At 37.3% G+C, this 21,974-nt stretch overlaps 1 protein-coding gene across 1 annotated transcript; it reads left to right on the forward strand.

Annotated features, from left to right (window-relative positions):
- Nucleotides 1-923: 923 nt before the first annotated feature.
- LOC116999316 lies at nt 924-21,822 on the forward strand. Its single transcript, XM_033065883.2, has 12 exons — nt 924-984; nt 1,779-1,855; nt 7,561-7,636; nt 10,985-11,116; nt 11,948-12,071; nt 14,371-14,431; nt 14,534-14,580; nt 15,014-15,089; nt 15,949-16,050; nt 16,596-17,513; nt 18,311-18,421; nt 19,556-21,822. Exons 2-12 carry the CDS (start codon nt 1,827-1,829, stop codon nt 19,866-19,868), a joined length of 1,989 nt encoding a protein of 662 aa, XP_032921774.1. The 5' UTR covers nt 924-984; nt 1,779-1,826; the 3' UTR covers nt 19,869-21,822.
- The last annotated feature ends 152 nt before the right edge of the window (nt 21,823-21,974 follow it).

The following is a 21,974-nucleotide window of genomic DNA, read 5'->3' on the forward strand; positions in this document are numbered from 1 at the left end:
TCAAAAACAAGACCTATTACTGATCCATACCAGCATTGTTATTAACAAAATGTTGTGTTTTGTCCTTTCGAATTTCTACTGACATCCCAAAGACTCAGATTAAAATGAACTTCAGTGAATGATTCAATTAAAAATAAAAGTGCTGATGTTTAGTAATTATGCAGAAAAAAAAAGTGAAATAATACTAAAAGAAATATGCAAAAATAGAGAGGTGTGATCTATCAGTTTGTACTGAGCACCAAGAGGATTCATCCAACACGGAATGCATCACAAGCAGTGCATGGAAATGGGATTTACAAGTTCCATAAATGAGGCACCTCAAAATTGCTGCCCCAAAGCACTTAATGAAGGAAAAGACCGAAGAAAGTCTTTGAGAGAAAAAAGATACCACAGAGCTAAGAAAAACACAGCCAAAACCAAAATGCTTGGAGTACTTCATGTACTTGCTCCATGAGTCGTGTTAAATGATACCCTATCAGGTAGAAATAAAAACGTATTAACAAATTATGAGGAGCACCACTACAACAGCTGTTGCAAACATAGTTCATAATTTTTCACAATGTGCTTCTAGACTGACAACCATCCTGGCTGCCCCCACTGACATCCACTCAGAACAAGAGTTTGGCCAGGAGTACACGGGAATAATAAATTTCCAGAACTTTTAAAACAAAAATAAATCGGCTTAAGCGGGAGAGATGCTGAGCTGCGTTTTAAAACCACATCACCCGCACATGCCCGACTACCGGAGCTGCTCCATTGCCACACATCCAGCCGGAGACCAACCCCGCCATCACTGCCGAGACCCCGCCCCGCGCACGCGCGGAGCCGCCGCCGCCCCTCGCCCCATTGGCCGCGCTCCCGCGCTCCGCTCCCCGCCCCGCCCCGCCCCGCCCGCCGCCGCCGCGCAGGCGCAGTCGCGGCCCTTTCGGGAAGGTTCTGTGTCGCACCAGCCTTTCCTTCCTCCGCCAGGGAAATCCTGTCCGGGTACGGGCCGCCCGCAGCCCCGCTCCTCCCCGCCCCGCCCCGCCGCCGCACGGGCTCTTCCCTGTCACCGTCTGCAGCCCGCGCCTTTCCCCTCACAGCCCGCCCGCCCCCCGCAGCCGGGCCGCGACCTCCCCCGCCCCGGTCTGTGTTTGTCCCTGCCCCGAGCTCAAGCGCTGTCGAGCCCAGGGCCGGCCCCGCAGCCCGTCCTGCCCCGGGGACACGCGGCTGTGAGGGGCAGCTCATCGGCGTTGTCCGTGCAGCGGGGGCATGGGGGCCGCTCCCCCCGCCCGGGGCCCCCCCGAGGTCGGCAGGCGCCCGGCGTCCAGCGGGATCGGACCCGTCTGGGTTAGGGGGGAGCAGGTGATGCTCCTTCCATTGCTGAGGTGCCGGCCTGGCCTCTTGCAGCTGCCTGGATGTTCTGCTCATTGAGACGGGTTCTAACTGGGAGCGCAAGGGCGGAATAGACGGCTCCGAGCCGCACGAGCGGGACAGAAGGGACTGCCAGGAAGATCTTCGTGCCCGCAGCGCTGCTGCCAGAGTTAGAAACCTGCTGCCTCTCCTCTCTCTTTTGTGATCACCTGGAGAGGAGAGGTGAGTTGTCTTTCCCACTTGTAATGCTCTAGCAGTGGAGGAATAGGCTAGCTTGCAAGGTGCAGGACTTGTTCAGGATGGCTTCAAGCCCCAGCTGGCTGCTCGGTTTGTTTTATTTGAGACTCAGCCCTGTGCAAAGGCCCACAGATGGAGATAGAGATTAGCACCGTGTTAACCGCGCGGTTCTCTCTCCTTTGCTGCAGTGCCCACTTTCACCGCTGCCTCCTGCTCTGCCTGCTCCTGCTTTCAGCATGGTAAAGAAGAATACTATCCCTGACGGGTAAGTATCCCTCACACTGAGCAAGAGGCAGGAGCGGGCATCCCACAGAGAGGGGCACTGACTGCCCCAGGCGCTTTCTTGCCTCAAGCATCTTCACCACCTACAGTCAGGTAAGGTAGGTATCTTCTCCAAGACAGGAACAGCACAGCCAGTCATCCCCCAGGTGAGTATAATGCTCCAACCTGTCTGTGAACACTTCTCCTTCATCGGCCACACACAGTTCCTTCCTCCTAATCGTTTTACCCCCAAGTGTGTGTTTACTGGGGAAATGAGAGAGTAGTCTATACTTCTGACTATTCACGTGTTTGCTGCTAGCAATGGCAGAAGAGTTGATAAGATGGGAGCAGGTGGTTGCATGCATAAGATCAAGGAATATTTTTTATGAATTCCGCTCCAGAAACATCTCGTGATTTTGTTTCTAACAAGAGGATGACAGAAATGTTGTATCAGCAAAAATAATCCCAAATTAACCCAACTGCACTGTACAGGCTTTCTGATTACTTGATTGGGAGTGCATACGTGGACCACACAATGACATCATTTAAAACAGATACAGTTCTATTCTTCAGCTCTTATAAAGCACAAAAAGAAGTCCAAGTTAAGAGTTTTAACCCATGTGTTCTTGATGACATCAACACAAACTTTTTGGATAGGGAGAGTATGCTGAGATATAAGGGCACACTGTAATGGGGCAATAACTTGCAGTTTGAGGGAAGAATTACATTATGCTGGTTTCAGGGGGAGGATTAAGTTGGTTTATTAAGAGCATTCTTAGGAGGAGCAGTTAAATACAAAAAACACGCGTTCCTGTAAAATTCGTTGGTTTAAAAGCAGTAAATAGAAACAAAAGATGAACAGAATTAAAAAAATAAAGAAGCTGAATTTTTTTCATGGCTGACAAACTCAGGGACTAAAAGTATAATAAACTTTAAGAAAAGCTGTTTAAGCATGTCTTTCTCTCAAAATTTCGATGAAGTTTCAGTTATGTATTGGATAAAAGTGGGCTAAAGTGCGTTAGTTTTTTAAGAAGTGAATCAGAATTCTGAAAACAATTGGCCTTGTTTTCTTCATCCTTGGAAATTGCTAATAAAAGTTTGAGAATCAGGTGCTCATTTCTCCATTCATATCCTCCCCCTTGCATTTGAACTAGAGAAGCTTTCAGGTTACGTGGATTTCTTAAGTATGGAATAATCAGTGGACTGTACTTTTGACTTACACAATTGGAAACTAATACCTTTCAGGGGGAGAAACAGCTACTGTCAAGTATTTGGTTATAAAGTTAGTATTAATTTCAGACAAAGTGCCTAATACTGAAGTATTTTCAACTTTCCCAAATAGTTTTTATACTGCTAAGAAATGCAGTTAAGACATCCATAGTGACAGGGGTTTTGCAGTAAAGAAGCTGAAGGTCTTCTCAGGCCCTCAGTCTCATGCAGCAGCGTATGGATGTCACACAATGTGTGCTGGCACAGCATGTTGTTCTTCAGTGTCAATTCAGTAAGCCAGGAAGGCATAGAAGTGAACCCCAGAAGGGACTTAAGGAAGCTAATTTGAGTCTAGGTGACCCTGCACATGCAATTTACTGGCCCCAGAATAGGTGTTGGCAGAAGTGAGAATGTGGTACCCTGGAGCATAAGGACAAGTCCAGACCGTGCAGACTGTGGAAGTACAACCTCAATTGCCATGTTGTAATAGCAATACTCTTAACAGTAACTCTTTTGATTTAATGATAGAGATGAGGAAAGTGACACTACATTAAGATTGTCTTCCTCTTAGTGCCTCAGTTCTTAACACTTTTAATCCAAATTTCATTCTGCAATTCAAGCAATACAATAAATTGGATGTTTCAGTTAATGTAGGTAAGAATAATGCAAGCAAACAAGAAACAGTGGACCTTTTTTTAGGACAAGGGGTAATAACTTTAAAGTTGAAGAGGTTTACATCAGATGTAAGGAAGGAATTTTTCAGTATAAGGATGATGATACACAGGAATAGGTTGCCCAGGGAAGTTCTGGGTGTCCTTCCCTGCCAGTGTTTTCAAGGCTGGTTGGATGGGTCTTTCAGCAATCTGGTCTAATGGAAGGTGTCCCTGCCTGTGGCAGGAGAGTTGGAACTAGATGGTGTTTAAGGCTTTTTCTTACCCAAGCCATTCTATGATAAAGACAAGTATTTTTTTTTTACCAGTAGTGTCTTGGAGCGGAGCTATGGTGTAGTGTCTGTTGCAGTCTCAAGCCTACAGAGTAGTTCTGGTGAAGTAGTTTTGTAGCAAAATGAAGTATCAGTGGAAAAGAGGGATTCAAGTGGCCCCTTGCTCTGCAGTTTCCACGTGGAGTCAAGTTCTGGTTCTTCACAGTGTCTGAAATTATTTTATCCTTCAGTAGTTGAACACTATGATGTTTGACTGGAGAACCAGACAGTCCAAGCTGCATAACAAGTAATAAAATACTGTGATGTTTTTACAGATTTATACTCATCCAAAATCCTGCTGTGGGTATAATTACGTAAACCCCAGTTCAGTTCTGAAGAGCATCTGCAGAAATGTCACCTTCTGGCATGTTTCCCTTGAATAATATGAAAAATATTGAGTGGGATCTTTCTGTTAGAAGGGCAAAGCTGAATTGTTTTTGCCTATGTGCTCTAAATGTGCTTCTTTAACTGAATTTTTCTTGTCCAGACTCAAAGCATCAGCATTTTTATTTAGACAGGAATATTAAATATTGTGGCATAATGGATTGTGCATGTTCAACAGTGAGTGAGAAAAGAATGACATTTTATTTGTAAACATGTTCCCTATCATCAATTTTGAATCTGGTGTCTATAGAGGTATGGAAGTCGCTTGGAAAGTCAGGCTGCTTATATATCGTGCAGTATCAGTAGCCAAAGAAAAGGAAAAGAGATTCTGAGTAGTATTTTCTAAATGGTCTTGCTAGAGGTGACAGTATTTCAGTAGCTGTCAAAGTAAATCTTACTATGAATCACTTCTCAACCAGAAAATTTTACTGAAGTTAAAGCTTCCATATGACCTTAACAATGTTAATGTTAAAGTAAATGATGAAAAAAAAATTGTTCCACATCTGGTCTTTAAAACCAAAGCAGATAAAATATGCAGCTGGATGTAATCCGTAATCAGTTTCTTCATGTCCAGCTTGTTTTCATTGAAGCCTCGGTAGCTGTTAGTCACTGGTAGAGGGATGATGGTGCCAAGTCTTGTGATAACACCTCTGACTCCTGCCTTTCTGCCTTCCACTCACGTTCAAGCAGGATACAAATCACGTGTCACTAGTCTCATTCAAACTTGCTGAAATGCTCAGTTAAGTCTTTCCTCTTGTAATTCCTGTTTATGTGACCGCCTGCAGCTCGTCTTTGATCATTTCTGCCTTTATGTATACTTGTTCTGTGAGAGTTTGACTTCTTTAGTCTAATTTTTAATTCCCAACCATGTTCTTCTGTTGACAGCAGAATAAATGTGAATTTATTTCTTTAGCTAATCTGTGGTTAATTTCAATCTGCTGGTTTTATTTTTAGTTCTGCAGCAGTATGCTGCAATTTCATTTTAAAATACCATTTTAAAGATAACATAGAACACATACCCTTTATATTTCTGATGAAAAGTGCCTTCTGCTCATTTTCTACCATAGAGCTGTCAGCAGCTTTTGAGTTTCTTGCTGATTGTGCAGATTTTTTTTTTCTGGGAGGATTTAAATGGCTTTAAATACAAGAGAATAAAACCCCAAGTTTATTAAGGTCTGACAACAAACTGGGTAATCCTGGGGTATTGTTCTGTAAATCCCCTAATATGAAAAACCTTCAGAATTTTTGCAAAACCTTTTTTAAGTTGTTAATTAAAGAAAATAAGATTTTAAAGCCCTTTTTTGATACTTTCTTTTTGACTTCTAAATGTTCCTATCTATGATAATTATGGTTTATTTCCACTCACAGATTTCCAAGAGAAAGCAGGTTAAAACAGCACTGAATTTCCGATGTTAATTGATTCATGTACAATTTACATGTCTTCAACAGGAGTAAATGGAACATAGTCTCAGATTTTTGTTTTCATACTTAACAAGGATAAAGCTACTCGACTCCAGAGTTTACAAACTTGAAAATTCACTTAGGAAGACTCATCCTGCAAAAAAATTTAGAATTTAGTAAAAGGTTTTATTTGAAACAGCTCTCAGTGATTTCATCTCTAGCTTGCCCTTATGCTTTCTCACTTTGTATCTGTCTTCTACAGACCAGCTGTTTGCAACAGCCTTCCTAATGATGTGTTGTTATTACTGCTTTGTTGCTTCATTTGTTGTCCATTAAATAAGCACCTGTATGTCTGCACTGTGAGCCTTGATCTGTTCTTTGCCTCGTGATGAAGATTACAGAGAGACGTTAGTGCTGAAGATATGGCTGTAGGGGACGGCTATGTGATTGCTTAATATCAGATACCCTTGGGGCTCCCTGCTTTGTGTTTCCTTTGTTACTTCCAAACATCTCTGAATGGTGATGTTGTTATTTATGTACTCTGAGAAAAATAATTACAGATATTTCATTGAGAATTTTTCCAGGCAACTTCTAGTTATTTTATGGTCTAATACGGGAACTATGAACAAAGCAAAGTTCTAAGTGTTTAGAATATTTTAAAATTAAGTATTCATTTTATTTCCTTAAATGGTGTAGTTTTATGAACATCCAAAAGGAATCTAGAAGCTGTTGGATGCTCCCTTCAAAGGGAGAGATTAATTTAAGTATTAATTCAGAAAATTCCAAGGCAATGGATACCTGTCTTAAAGAATCTAGTGGAAATGTTTTGTATGTTAATAGTCAGAGGAATTGACCAAAAATGCAAAATGCCTGTGTAGATTTTAAGTCATCCAGCTGCACATTGTTAGGTTATAGAGAAAATTTGCACTTGCAGAAGAAGAAAAAATAACAGTTCTAAATTTAGTAAGTTACCTCTTTGAAGGTAAAATTGATCTGCTAATTAACTTGTTTTCAGATAATGCTTTTCATCCTTCTTTAAAAAATGAAATCTCTGAAATACTATATATTGAGAGCATTTTCAGTACAATGTAGAATTTGTACATACCAGTTCTTTGTGGTTTTGGAATTACAAGTGTTTGGAGTGTTGTGACAAGTCTTCTTATTGGTGATTTGTGATAGGTTTTGATGTGATGGAATATCTTCTGTATTTTTCAAAATGGTGAGAGAAAGTTCAATCAAGAGTGTTTCTTTGAAAGAGAAGCATATAACAAGGGAAACATTTTTGGAAAATGCAGATGATTTGTATTGTTAATGAAAGTAAACTTTGCATTTCTTTGTCAACGTAAGAAAATCAATTAAATGATTGAAGTGTGCTTGTTGCAACTTTAAGGTGTTTGATTCAGGTTGAAAAATGTCCACCAAATGCAACAATGCATTTTTACCTGTTGAACCTTACACATGCACTTTGCTTTCTATGGGTGCTTCTTGTTTGTAAATGTTATCCTGCCATTTTGAGGAGAGGAATTTCTTGGAAGTTGAAGAAGAAGGAAAGAAAAAGAGTCTTTTCAAATGTCCTGGTGGTATTTGAAACTGCTTCATGGAATAATTGCAGATTTGAGGACCTAATTGTACTGTATGGTAACAGCAATTTTGATGTGCTTTGAGCTGCAAGTGTCTTCTGTTGAATCATGCAACTTGAAAATATGTAGAAATTAATATTTCTTTCCTTACAGATGGCGGAGTTTGACACCAGTTGGACAGCCTATACCAGGAACAAGATTTATTGCATTCAAAGTACCTTTAAAAGGGGTATGTATAAAAGTAACTGCTAATGGGCTGTATTGGATAAACTGCAAAAGTAATGAAGAATAGCATGACTATACATGCAAATTGTAAGGAAGTTTGTTTGGTTTTTTTTTTTTTTTTTTAATTATTTATTCAGATTTAGGCCTTTCTGCCATCTGGCTTTTAAAAATAATAGTCTGTGTTTTTTTTCTTTATATCTGATACTACTCTTCTTATTTATCTTTTAAAAACAATCAAGCTTTTAAATCAATCGGCATAGTTCATTTGATCACTATATTAAGTGGCCTAAATTCATAATCTTATTTAATATCTTCATAGCTGTTTTAAGAAAATCATATGGAAGAGATTATGATATGAGTAACAATCTAGGCAATATAAGCCAAAGTATAATTTTGGGGAAATGAAACACACACTGAAGGATACCAGCCACGCCAGAACTTTGAAAATTATAGATCCAGATTGGCAATTTCATAAGCAAAAAGCTTCAGTGGATCTAGTGAATGTATTATAGCTGAAAAAGAAGTCTTCATAGATTTCTTCTATTTTACTAATTAATTAATTTAAAAAGTACTTTTATTAGTATTTCCTTTAGAGTCTTACTAACATGAAGTGCCATCCTAAGCTATGAAATACACTGAGTCAAATCTTTAAATTCTTTGATTCTAAAATATGTGGAGGTTGTCTTGTTGAGACTGTTCAGTTCTTTAGAGCCTATGACTTTTTGGAGGCATAGGACAAATTAGTCTTAATTTATACAGAAGGGCAAATAGGACAAGTGCTGCATAAATTAACTTTTACAAGTCCTTGCTTTAGATATAGAGGAAATAAATTTTCTAGGCACTTTTAAAGAAAGTACAGTGGCCTGACATAACTGTAACAGTTAAAAGGAAATCTTGTGTCTAAGCTTTTGTCTACAGACTGCTCTCTAGTATTCATACACAAAAATTTTGGTTCTTTGGTTTATTACTACTCATTATGTCTTAAGTCACTATTCAGTTCAGTTTTATTAGGAATGACAGAGGTGAAATGCAGGAGTTGCTTCCTGCAGCTGCTTTTACAGCTTCAGGATGATGGTTTGGTTCCTTGGACACCAAGGATCTTATGCTTAATATGTCATGTTCTCCAGGATGTGGATGGATTGTACAGCAGTTGTGTGATTTTCCACCAGGACTGCCAGTCAACAAATCAAGCTGTGAATATAAAATCCAGTAGAGTTATAATTGGCTTCTTTGCTCTTGCCACAAGGACCACTCCACATCAGCATGTTACTCATTTCCTGTCCTGCTGATCTCACTGGGGTGTAGATCTCTGTTCTGGGAAGTTGTCTTGGCCAGACATAAAGTCTGGTACCCAAAGATGCAAAATCTGTAACATTTCTGTCCCTTCAGTTTGTTCAGTCTCAACTATGCAAGACAGAGAAATGACAAGTCTGCCAGAGACTGTGTGCTTGGAGGTCATGGAGTTTGTGGCAGAATACACATAAAATGTGTTACTGGCTAGACTGTGATGTCTTGGCAAAGGTGGTCAGTAAATTTGTCTGAAAATGCTGATGAAGACCTGATTGGTTATAGTTTGTCAAAAGTCCTATTTTTTATTGAATTGGTGGAACAGACCTCTTAAATATGCAGCAGCTTGCTGCTTTGCTATGTATTAAGAAATTGATGATTGGTGATTTTGCCCAAAGGAAGAAAACATATTTTCAGTATTTGAAGATATAGGGTTGTTCTCTTAGAAGATGTGCTGTTAGTAAAGATCATGTGTTTACTTGGAGGGATTTTCTGTCCTTCTTTCACATCACCATTATAATACTAACAGTAACATTGTAGTGTAGTAAGAACTGGGCAAGTTCTTTCCCGTGCCTTTAGGAAGGTTTTTAGAATTGGTTCGTCTCACATTCTCAAAGCTCTATTAAACATCTAAGCTACTGAATATTCAGCAGGAGTTTTCCAGAAAATTCCAGCAAGTCTTTCAAAATATAGTGATTTGTAACACATTTAACTGCCTACTCAATCAATATACCTTATTTTTGTAAATTACATTCCTCCTCAGTTTATGTCATATCATATAGTAAAAATTCTTTCGTGTTCTACCATAGACCTTTTGCAGATTTGCCTTTGTCACCTCAAAGTTCAGTTTCAGATTCTACTAAGAGTCACTGCTGAGTAGCAGTGACATAACTGACTCATTTAATTTTGTTTAAACTTCTACAACCTCCACTTTTTTCAGCAGTGCACTGGTGTCTGAAATACATAGGACTGAATACTTTATTACATCCATTCTATCTTCCTCCTTTCAGCTGAAGCTTCCTAATCACATACCAGCTTTGATATGACTGCCCTGCTGTTTACTTCGTTTTCCTGTCTCTGTTTCCAGACTCGAGACAAGTGCTTGCTAGTATTTTACATTAGAATCTGTACAGTCAAAACAAGGAATGGTTAGTTACCCTATAGCATCTTGTGGTTCTGAGAAGTATGTGGTCTGTGGCTGCCTTCCTTTCCAATAGTTCTGAGTCCAGTCTGCTTGAATTTCTTGTTGACAAAGGAACTGACAGGTGGTTGAGGCTGCTGCATCTTTTGCCACTGTCTTTATTGGTTCTGGCTGAGCCTGTGTCAAAAGGCTCTCACAATGGACAAGTGCACTGTTCAGAGAAAATCCAGTCTTGAGTATATGAGGCATTTTCATACCTAAAGTGAAGAACACATTTCAAAAAACACAGCTACAGTAGGGTGAGTAAACATTTTTCTCACTGTTTGTCAAATGAAATGAATTATTCATTATCCACCAACACACAGCTTTCTTAGTCACGATATTTAGTCCTATTTAATATTCCCCAGTACTAAATGACATGCAAGTACACTCTGTCAAGAGATGGAGGGATAAAAATGTCTGCACAACATTTGTGGGAAGAAAGTTAAAGCTTTAGAAATGAACTCTTGTATCACAATTTATGTTTTATGTGAAATACGTTTTTAGTTTTGAATTACTGTGCGGAACAATTTGGGGGAAGTAGATTGTAGTGTTTTGCTTTTTAGTGTGTATTTAGTTACATAAAAATCAATATATACATGCTACGTTTCTCAGAATTTTTGTGTCTATCAAATTAGAGCTAATTTTAATAATGTTTTTGTACAAGCAGAAATATGTCTTGCATTTTCATCTAAATAGGAATACATACATTTTTGCTTTCTTTTTGGTTCCTTTTACCTGTATAATACATGGATGTGGTTCTGATAATTAAACACTCTCTTCTAAATACTGATGTTTTCTAGTGCTAATTAAACAGCTGAATATTACAAATGTTTTGTTATTAGAAAGTAAAAAGAAAATATTTCTTTTCCATTTTCTTTGTAGGCAATTAACCAGAGGCTTACCCCAACCCAGAAATTTACACCGAAAGATCTAATTGCTGCAATGAAAGCCCTAAATGTGGAGCTTGGATTAATTATTGATTTAACATATACCACACGATACTATGAAGTTAAGGTAACAAAAGCCTAATAAAAATGTAAAATAGTTGCTGCAACTTTTATTTTAAAGTGTTTACACATTTGTTTACCTTGAATTGGAATAGACAAGCCATCTAGACTAATTTTATGTCTCCAACAGAAAAGAAATGTTTTATTCTAGCTAGTTGCATTTATGGCTTATTAGTGTTATGGTAACTCAGTAAGGGATGAAGACTTCAGTGCCAGGCACTACATAAAAAGGGCAGAAGAGTTAAACCCTGTGTCCTGAAGATACTCTCATTTATTCCTAGGTGGTTCTTTTTACTGATCCTCAGTGGAATCCACTAAGAAGGTGTACGTTTTTAAACTACTTTATCAATTTAGAAGTTTTTACCTGTATGGTTCCAGAAATTGTGATTAATCAGCCTCCTGTTGAAAAGGAGAATAAATAGCAATGTTATAACAGAATGCAAATCTTTGAATGCACATGGGCTCTAGGCATTAAGGGAGTGAATTTTGTGAGTATGTACGTGATTGTGGGTAGGAGGGACAAATACTGCTAATAATTGTAAAATTGGAATGGAATGCCAAGAATCTGCTCCCTTAGTTAATGTGCAGCCTTATTAGCAGGGATAAATAAATCTTATGTAGGAACTGTTCCTTGTCTAAGATGGTCTTTAATGTAGAAATGTTATTGGTAGTTTCTGAGAGCGTATCTCTATACAATTGTGTCAAGATTGCTTTCAGTTTCTGTTCAGGATTTGGACAACTGGTTTACATTGTCATTATGTTAGATACTGCTTAAGGTTTCTCATTGTTAAAAGACTTCAGTAATTTTTACCATTTGCTTTTTTTCTTTTGTTGTTAGGATTTACCTAAAAGTGTGCAGTATAAGAAACTTTATACTGTTGGACTTGAAGTCCCTGATAATGCTACTATCCTACAGTTCAAAAAATGGGTCAGAAAATTCCTTTGGGAAAATGCAGGAAATGGTAAATATCAGCATCCTGTGCTGTAACAAAAACCTCACCAAAATTTTATTTCACTACTAACTGTGTCATTTACTAATTTCAATATTCGGTAAAATTTATGACGCCAGGATCTCAGGCTTTCTACAGCGCTTTCTGCTTTATCATCATAGTAAAATCTGTTATGCAAACCACTGTGTATCTTTAAAAAACAAAACATGTTTTTTTAAATAATGACTGCTAACTCAAATGTCCTTCTTAATAGTGTTACATTTGTGTTATGTGTCAAAGCAAGGCCTTCCTCTCTCTGACCCAAATTGTTTACCATCAGCTGAGTGTTGTAGCTGCCAGCCCTTGATGGATGTTTTAAATAGCACTGGGTCTCTGATGGCACTGGGCACTGATCTGTGAGAGCAGCTTCAGTCCATTTTGTCTGATGTAGTGGGTTTTTTTTACTTATGAGTCTCCATATTGTCCTCAGATCTGAACAGTTCTTGAAAATCTCATTACAGACCCCGTGTCAGTGTTTCCACAGTGTGGCTGTGCTGCTGTTTCAGTGTCTATGCAACAGGACAGTTCTTGCTGAGATTGGATAAGGTGCTTTTTGTGAAAATAAATGAGTGTGTATTTTGCCACAGTGTGTGTATAGCTTTAAACTTTTCACTTCTTTTGGTAGTGATTCTTTGTAGGCAGATTTTTCCTGTTTGTTTATCCAATAAAGGTAAACCATTCTTTCATGGTATTTGCTGTAGTTCCTTGGGCATTCTCTTTGAGAAAGTAGAGATATTAACTGCCCAAGTGCATACAGTTTTTACTGTAAAGCATAACCAGGTGTAGATGATCAAATGTTTTGTGAGAAAGTTCTGACCTAAATTTCAGGTATGAGAACCTGAATTAGAACTAATGGGAAAATGAAAAAGTGTAAGAAAAAAGCCTTTTTCCTTGCTCAGGAAGTTAGCTTGTGCATTCTTCTTTTGCTCTTTTTTGGCTTAAGGAAATTACCTGGTGATTATTAGTTTTCTTTTGGTTTGGATCTAGTGTGCTTTTTTGTGTGACAAAGAATAGTCTGTATCTGAATCTGATCTTGAGAGAATCAGTTCTTGATTTGTTGCTGCATGTTGACCTGCAGTTACAGCTCATAAGGGCATTTTGGCAGCGCTTGTGTGACTTCTGACTTGGGGAGGACTTTACTCCTCAAAATTTGGCCTCTGTTTTAGGTAATCCCTAAAATATCTCAGGATTCTTTCTACAAACACTTCCTGAGAAACTGGGGCTTTTTTAGTGTTTGAGTTGTTAGGACATCAACTTGTAATGAACTTACGTGTCAAACTGACTGCTGTGATCTGTGGCAAATGCTTGTATTTTGTCTCAGTTATATTTTACGTCATTCAGAAGTTTATCAATGTCCTGTTTCAAAGACCATCTGTCAGTACTGCCTCTACCAGAACTTTGTTCTTTCGATGATGATAATTTTTCTTCTTAAATCTAGCCTAAAACTCTTAATCAGTTGTACATTTATTCTTATATAGCTTTGCCTTTTAAGTATCATTCTTCTATGTCCCCACTATTACTTCAGTATCTCAGATTTGATTTTACAGACTGAGACAAGCTTCCTTATTTTATGGCCATCATAGTAGCCCTTTCTATATATATTGAACTTGTTTCTTTTTCATTACATTTCAATATGTATATAAATAGTTTGGATGGCGTTTTACTAGTGGCCTTGCGTGATTGTATTAGAATTTCCCTATTTCTGTTGGAAGTCTCTCATTTGAAACACCCTAGCAATAGTAAGTTACTCTACTTTTTAGCCTTTGACCAATTAGTATAATCTTTTAAAAAAAGAAAAAAAATCTGTAGAGATTACTGCTCCTTTTTTCCTCCATGTATTTTGTACTCCTAAGCATTTCATACTCTCAGCTGCATTATGTGTATTTTATGTTCTTCAGTTCTACATTTGCTTGCTGAGATTTGCTTTCAAACCCATCTTTTATTCTTTTTCTCCTGTTACTGCAGTGGCTGAGGCTAGGTGCTTTACCTGCCATCACTCTTTGGTTTTTTTTCTACTATCTGCAGGGTCAATCTCAGCCATCACAGGTTTGGAATTAGTGAGCTAAAAGCTGCTAGAGACCCAGTCTGGAGAGGCCATGTGTCCTGTCTGGATGTGTCTCTTGTTTTACAGGCGTGACAGTAGAATTTGTAAATAGCAAGCATTATTTATCATTACTCTGTTAGAAAAGCAGAGATTTTTTTTTTTGTATTGTGCTAACTTTCTATTAATTTCACTTTCTGAACTGTTAAAGAGTCTTTCCTTTTTTGATAGAGAAGCTCATTGGCGTGCACTGTACTAACGGAATTAATAGAACTGGCTACCTTATATGTAGGTAAGGCTGCATGAAAGCAGAAATCATTCTTCACAAAAAGTAGCATCCTTATATTACTCTGTATTCCCTTTGGGACAATAACATAGTAATATTTTTCTTCAGGTATCTTATAGACGTTGAAGGCTGGGATCCAGAGGCAGCAATTCAGGGTAGGTGTATAATTTGAACTAAGGCATGTGTCAGTTTGTACTTCACAATTACTAAAAACTCACAAATATGACAATTCTATTTTAGTATCTTTTCAATAATTTCATCTGTTGGCTTATATAGAAGATTTTATAGCTGACTTTGATTCTATTCCAGGAAGGACTTCAGCAATAGAAATAGACAGCATAGGGAGTATGTTTTAGCTGCTTATTTTTTTTTTAATTTTACTTGAAAGAGTTTTAGTCATAGTTCCATACCACTACTAGTTTCAGGGGATTTTTAAAAAAATGCTGCAATGATGCCAGCTTGCTGAAATGTTTAATACCAAGTTAGAATTGTTTCAAATTCAGCATCTCATGGGGAACAGAAACTTGCCTTTCACATTTTCATGGCTCTCATGACCACATTTCATTAGGGTGTATTTTTTTCCTTCAGCTTTTGGTGATGCTAGAGGTCATCGCATGGATGGCCTCGTGTATCTCACAGATCTCAGGACACAGCCAATGCGAAGGTAAACAAAAGGTTTATGTTGTATGCTTAAGAGTTTCCAGCATGTCTCCTGGCATTTTTAAAAGTTCACTTCCAGTCCTAAGCCAAAATTAATTCCCTCTTAAACCTTTGATATGAAACTACACAGATGCAAAATATATGTTTAGTTGTTTGTGTATTCTCAGATGAATACCATGCAGTGCAGTGTACTTTGTTCATCTTTTGAATGTATATGATTTGAAAGACTGTTTTTAATCTGACAGCTACTACTGAACATTGTTGTGCTTTTATCATACTGTGACAAGTGTATTGAGTCTTTATTCTCTCATAAGCTGAAAGGAGCCACTGCAAAGATGTCTTTATAAGCTCTGTGATCTGCCTGCTGTTGTTGGCACTGTAAAACAAGATTTAAAAAAAAATAGATCAATTTTAAGAATAAAAAAAAATGGGAAAGTGGAACATTGTTCTCATCCCCTCTGTTCACAGTAATTATATTTCTGATGTTTAAGAAAGTTATGCTTATAATCTTCTAAGAACAGCCAATTTTTATGTGATGCTAAGGTATTTGTGCCAATGATGCCTTGTGGCAGTAAATTGATTTTGAAATCAATACCTGTGTAATTTGTTTCTTTTTAGATTAATTTAAGGTCCTTTGTTTTGCTCCTGTCATTGTTTCACAATCTGTGCAGGATTAAGTTGGACTCACGTCAGATTTTTAAAATACATTTACAAGATTAATATTTTCTAAGTTGAATATAAGTTTTACTTGACATAAAATTTCTGTCATTCAAAACTGAAGAATTTTATGGGAGTGGGTTTTTTCTCAGTCAGTAGTATGTTTTAAAAAGGAAGCTTGTATGAGGTTTTTTTTTCCCTCTTAGTAACCTTGGAATGGATGTATGGGATGCAGATGAAGATATTATCCCACCACCACATGCGATGGAAGGATCTGTAGAGCGGCTCCCAAATGAAGATTTTCAGGGGTAATAGGCTGAAAAATGGAATTGAAAACAAAACAAAAAATCAACCAACCAAAAAAAAAAAAGTAAAACACAAGGGAAAAGAATTATTTCTTATTGAAAATACCATAGATACCCAAAAGAGATGTTATTAATATAGCCTATTCATGTAAAATGTATGTACAGAACTTGACAAAACAGCGACAAGATAAGGGTAAGAAAGGCAATGTATTCTGTTAGAAGTCTGTAAGTAATTAATTCACTTGGGAAAATTCAGTTTTACTTTGCCTGTCCTTCATTATTCTACAGTAATCTGCAGTTATTTTTAATGTATTTTGAATCACTGGTTTTGTCTGCTTAACAAGTACTGTAGCATTACAATTGAATGTTTGTCACAGCTTCTGCTTTAACACTGAAGGTTTTATAATCTTACATACAGTTTGGATTATTAGTAATTTTGATACCTTCATACTTGCAATGTCTTTCATCTAAATTCTTGGTTAAAAAGGAATTGTTTTCATTAATGACTTGTAGCACTTTTAAGTATGATACTCAATACTTCTTAACAGGTCTGGGAAAAGATTAAGAATTTATGATGACCACTCTTACAATGATTTGCAAGGACAGATGCAGTTGCGAGATTTTGACTTCATTAATAAGGGGCCTGGACACAGACGAAGACCATTTCATGACCATCAAACTCAGGATGAATTAAGAGCATCAGTGCAGATGAGAAATTGGGACTACAATAGGGGACCAGAACAAAGACAAAGAGCCTTTTCTGACCACCACTTTTATGATGATTATCAAGAAGACACGCAGCTGAAGGACCCAGACTTCAGTAACAAGGGACGTGGACAGAGTTTGAGACCTTTTCATGGACATCAGTTTCATGATGATTTGCAAGCAGACAGACAGTCTTTCGACTTCAACAGAGGTCAGGAACAAAGGCAGAGATCTTTTCCTGACCATCCATCTCCTAGTGATTTACAGGAAGACAGGCAATCAAAAGATTTTGATTTTGGTGGCAGGGGCCGTGGCCAGAGGCGAAAAATGTTCCATGACCACCAATCTCATGATGAATTTCAGACTCAAATGCAGTTAAAAGAATTGGATTCTGCCAGTAGAGGTCCTGGCCAAAGACTGAGATCCTTCCATGACTACGAGTCCCATGATGACTTGCAGTCACAGATGCAATTGGGAGATTTTGAATTTGTTAAGAGGGATCGTGGACAGAGGTTGAGACCTTTTAATGATCACCAGCCTCGCAATGACTTAAAAACAGAGATGCAACTGAAAGATTATGATAATAAAGGTCCTGGACAAAGGTGCAGACCTTTTCATGACCCTCAGCCTTACGATGGCTTACACGAACAGACTCAATCAAAAGATTTTGATTATGGTAGTAAAGGGCACGGAAAAAGGCCAAGGCCTTTCCACGATCATCCAGGTCACAATGACTTGCCACGTGAATGGTGTTCAGACAGGTAAAGCATCCTTGAGGTGTAAGAATTAGAGAGAATAAAAGTGTAAACTTCAGCAGTTTTAACTTAAAATATCAAATTAAGTATTTTTAAAAATAAACTATTTTGAAGGCAATCATCCTTTTAATATATAAATGATCAGTTCATTAACTTGTTTTGACTTATGGAAGGGTTTGATGTAAGCTGGTGTGTTGCAGCTTCAAAAGCCAGGGTGTCCTTAATTAGAAGGTTGTGCTTCTTTACAGTTTGTGTTTCCTTTACCTTTTAGTCATCTTGAAACAAAACTCTTGTCCCACTTTGTTTTGTACAGAAACTTAAAAAGAAGTGCTCTGGACAGAAGAGGGTATGAAATTTTATTTATGCCCTCACCAAAATGCAGATAAACAGGAATGCTACAAGGAAGTTTGATTTGCCTTTGTTTATTCCATGAGTTAATAATTTGTTAGAAATTGGCTTCAGAACTTGCATTATATTCTCACAAATACATATATCACTTACTAGTAAACCTATTGCGTTCTGACATATTTCAAAATACTTTTAATATTGCAGAATGTATTTCAGATTTATTGCACTAGTAAAGTTTGAATTTGTTCCATTATACAGCTAAACCAGATGATGTTATTACAGTGAAGCATATGATTTTGAGGTATTATATTAATACAGTTATTATAGTTTTTATTAAAATTTTAAGTAATCTTTATTAAAAGAAGAAATATTTTATTTCATTTGATGTGTATATTTTCCAAGTCTTACAACTGTTGGCAGTCTTCTTAACATGCAATTCTTTTGGTTATTTGCAGAAGCCAGGCCTTTTCTTCCCATGAAAATGTACCAGAACCTCATTTCTCCTCATCTCCTTCACTTCACAGGGATTACGGGTCTGATAATGATGACTTTAACAGAAATTATAGGTAAGTATCAGATATCATTTTCTGACTACCTTTGTAGTATTACTCCCCTGCCAAAAAATACAAATTAACTGCATAGTGTAAAAATCTGTGTTAAGTTTTTTGCTTAAATATAGTTTAACCCATTGGATCTGAGCACTGAGAAAATAATGTGACTAATTTGTGGTCCATTGATGCTGAGTTTTGGGTGTGATTATTGCGTGAATCACTGACATAATCATGGGCATGACAAGCACAGTTCAAGCTGCTGAACTACAAAATATGAAAATCAAGTATCAGTAAGCAAAAAAGCAAAACACAGATGCTGTATTTAACTCTTAAGTGCTGTGTACAACAAGCTAAAGGCTTTTACTGTGTGGGATGATCAGACATTGAACTGGGTTGCCATCCCACATCCTTTAAGAGTGGACATAGCCCCTGGACAAACTCATCTAACGAGACTTAGTTTGAGGTGACCCTAGGTACTTCTAGTGATCCTTTCCAGTCTAAGTAAATCTATGGTTCAGTAAGGGAGAATATTTTAAATATTTAAAGATTGTTTTGCATTGGCTTTATACACCACTTCCTTTACCAAGTAAGGAAGGTATTTGAGAGCAAAGAAAATTGAAACCTATACATACATATATTGGTATGTATATATTTATATATATATAGTTTATGCATTTTTAGATTGTTCCATATGTATTTTTAAGGAGAGTGAGTCTTCTGTTGCAGAAGAATTAATAATTAAAATATTTTCCTAAATATATTATAGCCTGTTGAGACTGTGTACTAGAGAATTATAGTTAAATATTGTACACGAAAATGAAAACTCAGGCTTGGGAGTAAAACATTCCCGAGGTAAAGACACCCTCAGTAAACAGGTAATTTTAATTGTAAACAGCACTTGAAACAAAAGTTCCTCTGGAAGAATTACTTACTGTAAAGAGCTGTAATTTTAATCACTGGAATTGGAAAATTAATACAAACAAGTTTGCAATCTCCATAGAGAGGATTTTAATGTTGGGGGTGAAAACAAGAATAAGAGTTTGAATTGTTCTTTCAGTGTTAGACACAGTTAATTTCTAGTGGTGGTCATCAGCAGTAAAACAACTGGTTTATTTCTAAGAATGTCACTGTTCATATTTGTTCTTGCAGTAATCGACCACATTGTCCTGAAGACAATAGGAGAGTGCATCCCTCGGAGGAGTTTAATAGAGGAAAAAACAGATTTGCACCATACTCTTCACGAACAATGCACCCATCTTCATCCATACACCAAGAAGATAGTTCAATAGACTATGAAAGAAAGCCTTTTCAGGGTGAAACTACCAGAAGCATGGAACAAAATAAAAGGTTGCCAGTTGTAACAGTTGATTACAATTATGGTCTGCCGCTAGATTGTGGACCTGAAGAGGAAGAGAGATCACATTATGATTTACCACCCAGAGACCTCTACAGCTGGAACTGAATAAAAAGGGCAATGTTTGCTCCACTTAGAATTGCTTTTACCCATTTTATTTTGTATGTGGACCAATTTTTTTTAAAGCAAATTAGTGAAATGAAAATTTCAGTAGTAAAGAACAGGTCTGTATTGTAAGATTAGCTTCTACTGATCTTTTAATTTATTAGGTTGTATTTGTTAAGTGTCGTTGGAGACAATGTCTCTGTACACATGGAATTAAACCAGTCCTTCCTTTTAGTGAATTGCAACCCTGAAACAAACAACCTCTTAAAACAAACAACTTTCTGAGTGATTGTGTTTGTTTTTTGTTTTACAGTTCTTTAAAATATATATGATTTCCAGATGCATAATAAAACAGTGCACTATCAGGTAGATTAGCATTGAAATTATAGGGAAAATACTTAAAAATTAATGAAGCCAAGTTATGTCCTGTTCATCCTTTAATTTGAAAACAAAAGTTTGAATTACTGCTAACAATCACTGCAGCATCACAATTTACTTCCATGTTACCTGTACCATCCACTGAACTGACATAGTTGCATTCTTTTTCATAGCAGAATTTTTCCCAGATTGCTAAGAACACGTAAGCAAGTGGAGTTTGAATATTCTAAATGTCAAACTTGGTTTTCAGTAATTGAATTATCTCATCCTGATTGTGTATTTTTTTCCTGATCCCTTAGGTTTCCTATGTTTCAGGTAAATTTCACCAGTTTCTCAGCAACAAATCCTAAGGAAGGTAGGTCATGTATGTGACCTGAGCTGTCTCGACTGGCCAAGGGCACTGGTGCTGATGTACTTACACCTCCTCGTCAGTCATATCTGTCCTACTCCACAGTTCTGTTTTTTACTAGTTTCTTCTTACAGCACAGTAATCAGAACAGAAGACTTAACTTCTTCAGGTGAGCTCCTTTTAAGTCATGTATTGAACACTATCCTGAACTGCCTGTGGCTCTCAAAAAGGTAGTGCAACAGCCACTAACTGAATTTATGCCAGCAGCTGCACAGTAGCACCAACAGCTCCTACTATGGATAAAGAAATCATTCCATAGGATGGAAAACAGTATTACTATAATACTTAGGTAAATTAAAATACCTACATTTTTCATTATTATTACATTTTAATGAAGTAATACTTTAAAAGGCATCACAATAAATAAGGATAAAGGTAAACCATTATATTAAAATAAACAATTGAATGCAAACTACTTAAGTCATACAGTTAAGACACTGCCTTAAAAGCAAAGCTTTAAAGCATCAAGCACGAGAGCAAGAGGGTATAGGTATACACTAGAAAACTGGAAAAAAAAGCATTCATAGCCAAAACTCAGAAAGTTTTTTGCCTTTTAGTGGCACCATAAAACCCAGAGTTCTGAATTAATGGTTCTGTACTAAAAAAGAAGTAGATTGGAGTATCTTGTAACACATGCAGACAGTTCCCTAGTGAAAGGACTCCGTGGATATAAATTCATACTGCAAATGCTTCATTGCTTGTGCAACTGGTAGAACAACTTTGGCTTTGTTCATTGTGCAAAGTAAATAGTTTTCTCATTTTCACAGCAGCTTTGTATTTCCCATTAAATTGTATTTGCCATCAAATCTGATGGTGAGCTTCATTCATGTGGTCTCAGGAATGAAGCTCTGTCTATATAAACCGGTTGTGGAACTGAACACTAAATGTTAAGAAAGGGCATTTGTTCCTTCACTTGCCTTTTTTTTTAATTGAGCTGTAAGATGAGAATCTTTATCTAGACTTCTTTATTTGGAAGCAAGAAAGATCTGCAATGTGGGCTACTATAGTGCCTAGATCTTTAAAAAAAATCAACAGAAAAACACCCTTACATTGTGCAGCAGGGACCCAAGAATTACAGACTGATATTACAAGCATTTGTTTGAGGTTTTTTTTCTACTATGTATGCAGTATTCATAAAGTGAATAAAGAGCAGCAAACATTTGCCCTTTGTATTTTTGTTTTGGGGTTTGTTATTTAGATTGCAGTGACCCTACAGTCAATCCTTTGCTACGTCAGACTGGAGAGCTGACAAGCTGGTGCGCTGGAAAGCTCAGTGAAGAAGAAACATGGCAGAAGTTTCTGCAGGACCCTTTGAGGGTTCA

This window comes from Catharus ustulatus, chromosome 8, assembly GCF_009819885.2.
Source record: "Catharus ustulatus isolate bCatUst1 chromosome 8, bCatUst1.pri.v2, whole genome shotgun sequence".
In the NCBI taxonomy this organism is placed as follows: Eukaryota; Metazoa; Chordata; class Aves; order Passeriformes; family Turdidae; genus Catharus; species Catharus ustulatus.